The sequence below is a fragment of the Manis pentadactyla genome, chromosome 11 (assembly GCF_030020395.1).
Source record: "Manis pentadactyla isolate mManPen7 chromosome 11, mManPen7.hap1, whole genome shotgun sequence".
In the NCBI taxonomy this organism is placed as follows: domain Eukaryota; kingdom Metazoa; phylum Chordata; class Mammalia; order Pholidota; family Manidae; genus Manis; species Manis pentadactyla.
The window spans coordinates 99,569,364-99,582,239 of NC_080029.1; the positions used below are offsets into that span (position 1 = coordinate 99,569,364).

General features: G+C 31.5%; 1 protein-coding gene across 3 annotated transcripts in view; it reads right to left on the bottom strand.

Annotated features, from left to right (window-relative positions):
* The window catches only part of TRPM7 (transient receptor potential cation channel subfamily M member 7), a 127,587-nt gene that overhangs the window by 48,950 nt on the left and 65,761 nt on the right, over nucleotides 1-12,876 (bottom strand). For all 3 annotated transcript variants that reach the window (XR_005023123.2, XR_008992605.1, XM_036877409.2), the window contains exons 13-21: nucleotides 11,058-11,111; nucleotides 8,906-9,046; nucleotides 8,487-8,621; nucleotides 7,660-7,940; nucleotides 6,411-6,639; nucleotides 5,008-5,163; nucleotides 4,787-4,930; nucleotides 2,850-2,978; nucleotides 1,146-1,424 (exon numbers count right to left, since the gene is read on the bottom strand). Coding sequence is in view for 1 of the 3 variants with exons in the window: in XM_036877409.2 (XP_036733304.2) it covers nucleotides 1,146-1,424; nucleotides 2,850-2,978; nucleotides 4,787-4,930; nucleotides 5,008-5,163; nucleotides 6,411-6,639; nucleotides 7,660-7,940; nucleotides 8,487-8,621; nucleotides 8,906-9,046; nucleotides 11,058-11,111 (1,548 nt within the window). In the remaining 2 variants the exon portion in view is untranslated. The remainder of the gene's footprint in view (nucleotides 1-1,145; nucleotides 1,425-2,849; nucleotides 2,979-4,786; nucleotides 4,931-5,007; nucleotides 5,164-6,410; nucleotides 6,640-7,659; nucleotides 7,941-8,486; nucleotides 8,622-8,905; nucleotides 9,047-11,057; nucleotides 11,112-12,876) is intronic.

Here is a 12,876-nt window from a genome sequence, read left to right on the forward strand (position 1 = left end):
ACTTGTAATAGCTTTATCCATCCAACCAACCAGTGTTTACTAAAGAGAACCTACTATGTGACAGGCACTGTGTAAGTACTAGATATAAAGGTGAACAAAATCAGACATGATTCCTACTCCAAGAAGTTTATATTCTAAAGAAGAATATAAATAATCCAATAAGAATGCAGTTTAAAATAGAGCGAGACACAGAGATAAACATTCTGTAGGAAGTAACATTATAAAATTATATAGCAAATAAAATTGATCTAGCTGGAAGAGATCAAAAAAGCCTCCATGAAAAAAAATTATGTTGGAGCTGAGAACTGAAAAATAAGCCTATGATAGTCAAAAAGCTAAGGGTAGGTACGAGTATAGGGTTGATGAGGTTGATCATTCCAGGCAAAAAGAAGTACATGAGCTAAGGGAGGGAATGTGTTAGAGAAAATATAGAAAGGCCTATGTGACTAGAACACAGATAAGTGGTCAAAAATGGTTAAGAGATGAGACTTTAAATGAAAACAAGGAAGATATTACTTTCGGAAGAAACTAGGTAAAGGGTATAAGTGAATCTGTAATTATCTCAAAATTAAATGTTTAAAAAAAAGAAGAAATAAAAGCAACAGCCAAACTGGACAGGACTTAAGGGTTTCATTAAGTACTCTGATCTCTTGGAGTCACTGTAAAACCATTAAAATATTTTTTAAGCACAGGAAATGACATATTCAGATTTGCATTTTGAAATTACTCTAGGGACAGTGTAGACTGAAGACAGGCCAGAGCGGATATGCGTAAATAGATTACTAGACTCCTGCAGGTGCCAGATGATAATGGATTAGTTTAGGGTAGTGGCAGGGGAGATGAAAAGAAATCCAATGACTAGAGCTAACAAGTTCGTATTTTTTTCTAATTTCAAACAGTCTTAGAAAATAGCGTTTAAAAATTAAATCATCTCAAGATAAAACAAAATACCGTTTTCCTAATCATATCCTATTAAATATTTTCTTCAAAAGTTAGTATGCTTAGGAATGATCGAAATTATGAGGCAAATAAACATTAAGTAACATTCTCTGGTTCAAGTAAAACTGTATTAACAACACATTTTTATGCTTTTAAGAAAAAATACTAATAAACCCAAGAGTACTATCAGACGCCTCTCAACTTACCATTTTTCCAATCATCATTACATAAGGTCCTGCCTGTTGATTTACAGCTAGAAAATCTAGCAAACGCACATACCAAAATATTATGTTAAGACAGTAAATTAATCTTCCAGCCACAAAAACATGATTATCATATGCATTTTCAAAGTTCCATTTTGCTCCAAATCTTAGCCCAAATCCAATGAAGAAAGAAATTATGGCAATTGTATCACTGATATTGAAGTAATCGCTAAACCACACTTTAATCTTCTGGCTTATTTTCCCAGCTTCAGACATAAAGACCTAAAAGTTAAAAAAAAATGTTTAATCAATTTCTTCCTACTAAAACATGTATCAGTATTTAAGTATATACAAACTGTATATATCTTTTAGTATTTCAAAGTATTTTTTTATTATCTTGGCATTTGATCACTAATGATTCAGTAAGACATCAGAGACAGATACTTTTTAATCCTCATTTTATTCGTGTGTGTATATATATATATATGTTCATTTTAATATACACTAAAATCATTTTAAATTCCTCTGAATGCTGAAAATCTTGGATTAGAACAGAATTCCCTAGACTTGGAATGTGAGATATTTTTGAGAAGTTGTTTTACTTTTCATTGAAACAACATGAGGACATCCTGGTAGGATCTTCCAAAGGTGCCTTATTTGCAGAAAGAGAACAACTCAATGGTTTAAGCAGCTGTACTTCTCTCTTGAATACAAAAATTTTAAATATACATTATTTTGCAGGGAATACTAATAAATTTATAGCTTCAAAATCACAGTTAATCAAAAAGTAAATACTGAAGTCTACTTTCCACTCTTCCCCTTTAGCCAGTTAATTCCCCTTCCTAAAAGAGGCAGCCAATCTTATTACTATCTCATAAATCCTTGCAGAGCTGTTTTATGAATATTTTAAAAAATTTATAACCTGCTTTTATCATTTAACAACTTAATTTCTTCAAACATGTTGGTAAAACAACAGATTTCATAAACATGAACCATGGCACTCAGAGGAACTTAAAATGTGTTAAGCTATTTAATAAGATAAATTCCTATGACACCTAGGTGGAAGGGAAGTACAATGCCTTATATTTATTTTTGTTAATTCATGTATTCTCTAAATATAAACCAGAGACACCAATTAATTCAGAAGTATTTAAGAAAGTGTGCTACAAAATAACTATGTAGCTACTAGCTTCAATAGAAAGATACAAACTTAATTAGGGACAAAACATTTTAAAAAATCAGGATCTTAGAAAATTTACAATTTAAATTGAAAACCCTGACAAGGCACATGGATCTAAATCCAAATAACAATTCAATGGGCAACAGAGTCCACTTCAGTGTGCAGTACAATGTAAGACAAAACAACGTATTCATAATTTACTTACCTGACTGACTACATGTATATTTAATACTTTTTCAAGAGTGGCAGAGAGCATAAATATGAAAGGAAATCAAACAAAAACACACCTAGGCTACATTTCTGAGACAAATTACTCTCTAACTGTGAAAAAAGTTAATAACATACTGGTCTCTACTCTTTTGCCATGATTTTTGTAACAGTAAAAATAAAACTTGCTCCACACTTGTATAATGTCATCACCTACTGAAATTGTGAACAGCACATATGCATATGCACATACATCCCCAAAAGAAAACACAATATATCCATATATAGTGAGTTACTGGTAGCAGAAACTAAAGACATACCTCACGGACTTTCTCAATAGCATAAGTAAAAATATAAGCAATAACAATCCATTCTTGAACTGAGGGTAATCGTTCCATTTGTACAAGAACCACAAATGTATAAAGCATCAGAAATCCTAAGTATGCCAACTAATAAAAAAGAAAATACAAAATATGAATAAAATTGACTGAAAAATAAAACTTTTACTATGATAAATTTTAAGCATATACAAAAAGACTAAATGAGGCCCTTAGAACTACATCCTAGCTTCAATCATTAAAACAGTTTTGGAAGCCACTCTTATCCAGTGAGGATACTGCATTTATCAATCAAAATATGAATGGTCCCCAGAGTTACAAATTAAATTTTTCTGGAACTCTGTTGACTTTTTAGTACTTCCCAGAAGAAGAATTTTATAATACCAGGTTTATGTTTTTCAACACAGGCCACAAAATTTTAACTTGTATTATATCTAAAGTATCTATTAAATTTACTATAGAAATTTACCACGATCATCAAGAAACACATATTACTTGTCTTCTCCCTCCCCCAACTAAATAGCATTCCTCAGAAAGACAACTAGTATTTTCCTAGCAACCAGTCAGTGAGATTGAATCCTATGAAATGGAAACAGATATGAAAAGCATTTTTACTAGGTAAGGGAACATCCCACCTTTGATATTCATAACAAAAAAAAAGATCATAGGGAGGTGATAAAAGTCTTTGTGAAATAACATTTAAAGAGTCATTTCATTTCATTTTATTTCAGAAGAAAACCCAGACTTTTTGACCACTGAACCACCATGGCTAAGAATCTTCTCAACACTCTCCTTGCCTCTACCAGTTTTAAAACAAGCCACATCCTTGATCTAAGCTATGGAAGAGTAGGTCAGTGAACTGCAATAAAGATGAGAAATTCGTATAACCACCTGGGTTGTCCATTTTTAAGGAGTTATTCATATGAATGCAAATGCAGGAAACCTACAAAATTTCCATTAGTGGGGACAGAATGTGGGGATTAGGTAACTATGCAATTTCAACAACTGAATAAGAAGGAATAAGAAAATGTTCATACTGGGGAGGAAATGTAGTTTCAAGTTAATGGACATGTGTATGGGTGAGAAAGCAATGGTTGAAGGAACACATCCTCAAATGTTCTTTTCAGCATAAAGCTATCTGTATACTTAGGCAATCCAAAAAAACCCTAATCATTATGAATGAAAAAAACAAAATTAAAAACAACTTAAGCCATTTTCCTGGGAAGGGGAGTAAAAACTCATTCCCACAGCCCCTAGTTAAAAGTAGAAGCTAATCTCATGTACTTCTTCAGGTGAGTCCATCCCTTTTGGATATATATGCTCCCTAATCTGGTAAATATGTTCTTCCATAAAGCACAGAAAAGCATTAGGTGGCAAATAAACATGTACTATAACATGACTAAAGAAATAAGCTATTATACGACTGATAAATGAAACTACGAATTCTCTTCAACTAGATTTCTCTTCACCATTAACACTGCAAAAAAGCTTTATTTCCAAAATTTTACACATTATCTGCAAAATGCAAAAACAAAGAAATTACAATTGTGTATCAGAGTTCCTTTTGGTTAATATTTACCAATGTTCTTAGCAAAACATTATTTTTTGTTACCTACTTATCAAGGTATATGGTCACCAAATATTTGTTTAGTAAACTTTTACTTCCAATTAGAACTAAGATTTGTTAGTGTTTATCATTCTATATGATGGCGATTTGGATGAAACTAAGCCAAACTTACTGTTCTTATGGAAAATGACTTTTGAGTGCTCAGAGTTACATCAAAAGTTCTACTGCAATAAATAAAGAAGAGAAATTCCTATAGCCACCTGGCTTATTCATTTTCAAACATTCACATGAATGCAAACTAAAGGACCCCTAAAGGTTAAAAACATTATGCTCATACAATTTAAAAACATACCGTGTTAAACCAGAATTTTACAATTGGTGCATGATAAAAAGCATAAAACTTCCGTGTGATCGGAAGCTTTTTTGATTTTATTTGTATCTCCATTTCATTCTTTCCTTCAGTACTGCCCAGTATTCTCACTTCCTTAAATACTTCCTAAAATAAAAATAACATTTATTATACATTTATTCGTAACAAGTTTATATTAACTTAAAAATTTTTTTCCTCCTTACCATGGGAATCTCTTCTGTTATGTTTTGAAAGTTGTTTTCACTGTCTTCCATTGTCATCTGATGGGCATCTTGAGATTGTGGAATATGGGACATTTCAGCCTTAGTTTTATATTCTAGCATTAGTATGGCAGGTGGAACTAAAATGCTTAATATGACCTAAAATTTTTAGAAAGACATAAGTTTACATTTTAAAGTTAATGACCTTCCATGGGGATGGAAGGACAGCATGAAGAATATAGCAAATGATTCTGTAACATCTCCCTATGTTGACAGACAGTAACTGTACTAGTGGGGGTGAGGATTTAATAATATGGGTAACTGTTGAACCACTGTGCTGTATATCTGAAGCCAATATAAGATTGTATATTAACTATACTTCAATTAAAAAAAAGATCTTTAAGAATACAGTAAAAGGAATAAAAAGGTATTAGATATCCTGATTACTAGTTAACCATTTTGCCTCTGGTAGCACAGAAAAACAAAACTTCATTTATTACTTATATATTTAAAGAGGCCCATGTTGAATTATATTGAGTAACAAAACATTGGAGTATTATGATATGAGGATTACAGAAAACATTTAATAATTATAGACTTGTCCTTTAAAAAAAATCAGATTATAATTTGTTCAGAATATACATTTTTGTTCAAATAAAATTCAAGTCTTATGAAGTTTCTGTGTGCTTCATTTTGCTCTAAATCTCTTGCAAATGTGTTCATGATTACTCAGTTCAAGCCTCTATAAACAAAAGTTTATTTCTAAAATTTTATGTATACCTGGCAAAACCCTAAAGGACAAAGAAATTATTAATTGTGTATCAGGGTTTCTACTGGTTAATCTTTCACCATTATTTTTAGTAGATGATTAGTATTTGTTATCCACTTACAGTGGTCAATGGTTAAATTACTTGCCTGATTTCTGCCTTCTACATTTAAGATACAAGATAATGAGAAGGAAAATGTAAAGTGATATCTCTCACTATGATGAAACCAAAAGTACCTGTCAACATTTTACCCAAATTCTTAGCCATAAAAACTAGGTATATCCAATACACTTAAAGTAAATTAAAAGCAACAGATTATTAATTAGTAGACAGGGCCCAAATTTTAAAATGTGGGAATCATCTTTTCATAAAGCAGCAACTATTTTCATGGCTACTCAGAGCTGTAAACACCTTCCATTTGTTGCCCTTTCTAGCTCAGATAGGGGAAGCAACCATACACCACACCTGAAAAGGATTCAGAGTGAAGAACCGGAGGAAAGAAGAGGTCTTTTTGTTACTTGGGAGAAAATACCAACACTTCCATCCACCCCTTCAAGGCATTTTACTATACATCTGGGTTAATTCTTCTTTTGTTTTTAATCTAATGACAAACTTCACATCAAATTATTTCTGTAATACCTTGTACCAGGAATTTTTCCTCATATTTAGCCTTCCCATCCACATATCGGATAACAACATTTGTGTACAAGTGTGGGCTACAAAAGGTCTAAGTCTTGAAGAAACTGCTAACTTAAGGCAGGTGGAATTACTCCAGTTTTTCAGTTCGTAAGTGAGCAATTTCATAGCCATGGTTTCATCTTGTCTGAAGGACTGTTCTAGTAATTCAACTGCCAGTTGACCAAAATCACTATCAAAAGATAAAAGTCAAAAAACATACTCAGGTTCTTAAATTCACTCATATGCACTCAAGTTTTTAATATTTTCACACAAGGAACTGGGAGGCAAATTGGAATCTCTGTTTTCAGATATCTGTACTACATGGAAATAACCAAATTATTAAAATGTCACATTAAGAACAAGACTGAGAAGGTGACTCCAGAGCACTTTCCCCTGGTATAGCCTCACAGGAAATCAATACTGACAATGTTCAGATCTTTGTTCAAAAAGTCTCTATACTATTTCAAACACAGAAAAGTACTGGTACCAGTTAAGAGAAATAATGTGAATGGGGCTAACCCAATCATGAAAAACATCTGAATCTTTAATGTTCAATAACTGACCACAGGATTCCTGCTTAAGGTATTTTCAGTAACAACTCTTACTCTCTTTCAAAGACAGCTCATGTGCAGGGGGAGGGGGACGGTGGGGGGGGGGGGGGTAGGTCCTTTTCTCTATTATTAAGCTTCCTACAAACTACCTTTCCAGATAAACATTCCATTACTACCCTAGGTAAACTAAACCTCTGTGAATTTGTTTATTCTTCTATGTATGTAGTTCAATCATCTGAAATGCCATTCCCGTTGCATTCAATTAATTTCCTTAAAACACAGCTCAAATCACACTTTCTTCCTTTCTTTACCACTTCAAATGGACCTTCTTTCTCCTAATCTAACTACCACTATGTGCAATTATTAAATTGACTTCTGGCTTTCCTTTCTTGTTGAAATATTTAACTCTTTAATTACAAAGAATATAATAACCTCTTTTTTTTTTTTACATGCATAGGCATCAAAGTTTCTTTCTGAATTGAAAAAAACACATTATCTGTCTTTTTAAATGGGCTTCTCTTAATTGTACCAGTAAAATTATACATAAAATACAAAATTATACATTATATATATATATACACCCATTTAGTGCATGGCCTTATACCCTCCATTTAAACTCAATATATTTTGTATTTTTTAAATGTTTCAAATAAACTTACTTAGAATACTGTTTCAATTCTTCTGAAGTATCATCTACTAAGTCACTCTGCTTTGCTTCATATGCCATTGAACGATAGATCTTACAGGCAACTAATGCTTTAGCCATTGATTCTTCACCATGCTGCCATAAAAAACGGGCCATGACCTGCCTCTTCATAAGGCAAGCCCAAATTAACAGTTCATTGAGTGGATAAGGAAAGCGCTTGGCTTCTGGATCATCAATATCTACAATTTCATCTTTGGTTCTTTTTTTCTTCCCTTCTTCAACAGCTGTATCAATCTTCAAGGGAAAATAAATGTGGTAACGCTCATTTTAAGGCCATACGACACTTAATGTAAGAATTTTTGTAAAATCTCCGGTATGCTCCTCAACTTCATATAACTGCACAAATATGTATTTGATTTTTATTATAGCTAAAAATTCATTTAGTAGAAATGATTTTTCCAAAAAATGTCTTTGTAACAAAGTTTTCCAAGATTAAAGAAAGGGCCTATATATGTCAACTAGTATCTAATATGACACAATTTTAATGAAAGTTTGGAAAACTTATTTATCTCATTAAGTAATAATGGAATTAAAGGAGGCAATTAGTATTTATCAGAACAACCTTTAAAATTTGGTTATTACAGCTAAACAAAAACTGAACACAGTCATTAACTCTCAACGAATCTTTTTGTATAAAGGAAAACGACTCAAAGATATACTATATTTAAAAACAAAAGATTAATTCTTACTAAAACAAGTAGTGTTTTGTTTCATAATACTAATTAATTTAGAAAGAACAAATTCCAAAATCCAGAAAGGGTAACATTTAAACAAACATACCTTTGGTCGGTAGGGCTGTGCTGTTTTGATGAAGTGATTATGCCTCATTTTTTCCTTTTTTTCTGCCCTATTGCCGAAAGACTCATGACTCTTTCTCAACTGAGGAGTGTTGCTGGAGGTATTTCGGCCAGACCTCTGAAAATGAAGGCTTATTTGTTTTTACATATTTAAATATGCTGATATGCTATAAAATTCCAAGAATCAATTTATAAATATGTATAGATGTGTATGTATACAAACACACATAAAATATGATTTGTTCAGGATTTCAACTATAAAACATTTCCAAGTATTGTTGGTTGAAAATCTCATATTTAAAAGACAATGCTACTTTTACCATTCCAATTTAAGTAATTTTTAACTTTCAAAGTGTACAGTTAATTTTAAAGTATATAAACATTCCCTAAAGTACTACATACCCGATTATTTCCACCAAGACTATTATATATTAATCGAAAACGTTTCCGAGTGTAGGTGCATCTATAGGTTCCTCCCATAAGATATTCAATAACAAGTCCTATATCAATTAGAGTGATCTTATATCCTGGAGGAAGATTTCCCTGGAAATAAAACATAAGTTTTAAATAGACAAGGTAGTATCTCTCAATATTTCTATGCCATGCCTAGAAATGTGCCTACTCTCCAAAAATGACAAATGTTTACTTAATAGAGGAAGCAGGGATAGCCAGCAGCTATCTTTAAAAGAGCAGAGAGTGACCTGTTTCTCCATTTCTTTTTGTAGGAGAGGATTCTTCAGTTTTGGTCTCAATGGTGTGGCTCAGGACAGGAGTTACGCTTACAGCTAGAAGATAATTTATCTCTGCACTGTCCTAACACTCCATATGCAGAGGCAAAGGAACTTCTCTAAGAGCCAATTCCTTTTTCATTGTGGCATATATCAAATATTACATTTTCCTACAAAAATAATGCTATAAATGTTAGTTTAGCTTCCAGGTGGGCCCATAAACAATCGTATTTTTAAAACAAAATTACATTGGTTATATTATAGGTTGTATGAGTTTCTATGGTGTTGCCTAGGATTTAACTTCCACTTAGAACATTGTTTAGGGCTCCACTGTTAAAACTCCATTTTCACAGAGTATCAATTTACAAATAAACTTTTAGAACATAAACCAATTTGTGAGTTTGGAAAGATTACCTGATTCATAATCAAATATCTGGTTAATTTCATTAAGTAACTGTAAAAGGGTTTAATCATCAGATAACTTACATATATTAACCAATTCTTCTCTCCTACCATAACCATTCTTTTCATTTCCCTAATTGTAAGTTCATGAACTTAGAACTTTCTAATAATGCTTATGCTTTTTATACTTTGGTTTCATATGTGAAGTTTCTAATTTCTAGATAGCTATATTCTTTAAATCTCCAATTTAAAAAATTAATCAAGAATCTTATTTTCATCTTAAATGCAAGATTTTTGTTTTTATCTCAAGCAAAGCAATCTCAGAATGTTTTATGATTGAGGATGTCATGTATGATATTCTTAGTTTTATTCATTACCATTATGATGAGGCCACTTGAATGGGAAATACTTAAATTAAGAAAAATAACGTGTTATCAAAAATCATGATAAGCAATTTCTCAAAGTATACAAAAAATGCTTATAAAATTCAACATACTAATTTCAATCAGAAAATACTCAATTACTGCCATTACTTTAGGATTTTTCACTTACAGAGACTAACATATTTGGCTTCTTAATATAGCCACCAATGTGAAAATAGTCAATATTTACCAAATCTTACTTTGTTTCTAAAATGAACAACTACAGTTCTTCCTGCTAACCCACATAAGTAAATCATAATGGAAATGTGTTTTTAGAAATTCCTGGACTGAACGTGTCCCCCATTTCCTGAAGCTTTCTGGGGAAGAAAAAAATAAAGCTTTATTTAAACAAAAAAAACAAAATCAATGTGAAATATGCAGAATAGGCAAATCCACAGAGATATCAGTAATTTAAATGGCTGTAAACTTTTAATAAATAATTAAGACTATCAATTCACAAAGAATTCCAACAGAAGAGCAGAAGAACATAAGTGCATCAAGTTTAGTCACTACAGAATGGCTTTAACATATCATAGTGTTACATATTCAGTCACTATCAATACTGGATATTAAAAGCAGAGACAGAGCATGCAAGTGCGGATGCATTTTTATTGGCAAAATCTGCCAACATCACCATAAAGTGTTTCCCTCAGTTTCCTTATTCAGTGTCCTTCTAAATGCCCAGGAAACAAACTTCTTCTCAACACAGAGAAAAATGATACATTCTATCAATGATTTTCCCTTATGTACTAATGAGCATTATGAAATTCATCACACTCTATCTTGTTTGTCTGGAAGCTGAGGAAACTTGATCTCAAGTTTATTAAAATTCTCCCTTTCTTGATTTCTGATATTTTTGTTACCACAAATTAGGTCTTATTTTATCTTGTTCTAAAACTGCCATTCTATTGCTATTTTAAAGATGTATTTAAATGTTTTTTGGAAACAGATGAAGTATGATTTTTTAAAATAACACTTTTCAAAAACAAAATAACCTCTTACCTGTTTGACATCTCGAACAAGATGAAATAGCATTGGATTAGTTGGACCTTGTTTCTTTTAAGGAGAAAAATTAGAGCAAATTATTATTTTTCTTCTAAAGTAATTTAATTTCCCTTTCTGTTATAGGACTTTCATGAACCTCTTGCACAAATTATACTGTTTTTAAGTTAAATTATGATCATAAAATGGAACAAAGAAAAAAACACATTTCATATCATATTTGTCTTCAACATGATGTATAATTTCTTACGTTCTTAATCATGTAAAAACTCATCAGTTTTTGTTTTCTGTAAGTCATGCAAACATTCAAGCTTCACAATCATATCCTACATTTAATTTACATTTCTTACATTGATAATGGAGGTAAAAATTCCCTTCGTTCTTGTTAAATATCTGTACTTCCGTTTCTGACACTAATGATCAAGTTGTACCAATACTTTAAATATTTTGGGTAACAAACTTTTAACATTGATATAAGCCATCTCTTTCCTATTATCTTACTTCCATTTATGTATATTATTGGAGTAGGCTAAACACAAGTTTTATTTTTAGAGTAATCTTATTTCAATGGTATCCTGTATTTTGAAAAACTACCAAGAGCGTATCTCCCCCATCAATACTGAAACAGGCGAAAATGTATTCTTCTAAACTTTTCAGACAGTGCTTTGGCCTACCTGAAAGTTACTGCAGTGAATTCTATGTAACACAAATCAAGAGACTTAATTTCATTTCTTTTTTGTTTAAAAGAAATATCAAATGGCATTTTTCTCCCACCCTTGTGTTAATTTTTTAATGAGAGGTTATTATAGACAGTAATCAATTCAATCAACTTTTCCATTTTGATCACATTTACTTGGCAATACATTTTCAAACTGAACCAGGTAAACTTATTATTTCTTTCAAAACAGTGTCATTTCCTTTGATAGTCTTGACTTTCAAATTCTATGTAACATTTAAAGATGACTATAACTGATACTGCACGTAAACTATATTTTTTACCTAACTTCGCTGTCTTCTTTTTACAATATGTTGTCTATCTATTCAGGAGATGAGTTTTCTCTGTCCATTCTCCCCCATATGTTAACTTCTAAAAATAAATGTGTCTTCCAAGTTAATACGAAGCACTTCATGTTTTTACACAGTAAGAAGTTTCACTTCATTTTCTCTAACACTATATTCATCACAGAAAAATGCAGTTTTTGGAACTCTATCTTAATGCATTAATACCTATTCCTTAAACATAGCTTGTATGTAAAAATAAATATATTTTAACACAGCAATTCTCAAAGTGTGGTCTGGCAACCCTTGAAAGCCCCCGAGACCTTTTCAGGGGGTCCATAAGATCAGAAGTATTTTCAGAATCATGTTAAGGTGTTATTTCATTTTTTCATTCTCATTCGCTCAGTGTTCAGGGGAGTTTTCCAGAGGCTTCTTGACGTGTGATATGAGATTCAATTCAAAGGCAAATAAGAGAATCCAGCTGCCTTCCATGAAGCCAGACTTTAGAGATATGTACACCAAAAAACTATTCTACTCTATTTTTTTGTTTCTTGAAAAATGCTATTTATGTTAACATGTAATGGGTTTATTACTGTTACTTAAATGCAAATTAATATTTAAAAAATTTATTGGTTTTACATTCTAATATGGTAATTATCAACACCAACAAAACCTCTCTAGAACAGGTCTTTCAAGCCCTCAATAATTTATATGTAATAGGATCCTGATTCCAAAAAATTTGAGAACCACTGCTTTATCATGTTATAATCCCTTAAACTTTTCTAAATTTTATCAATAATTGACGTTGAAAATAACTATT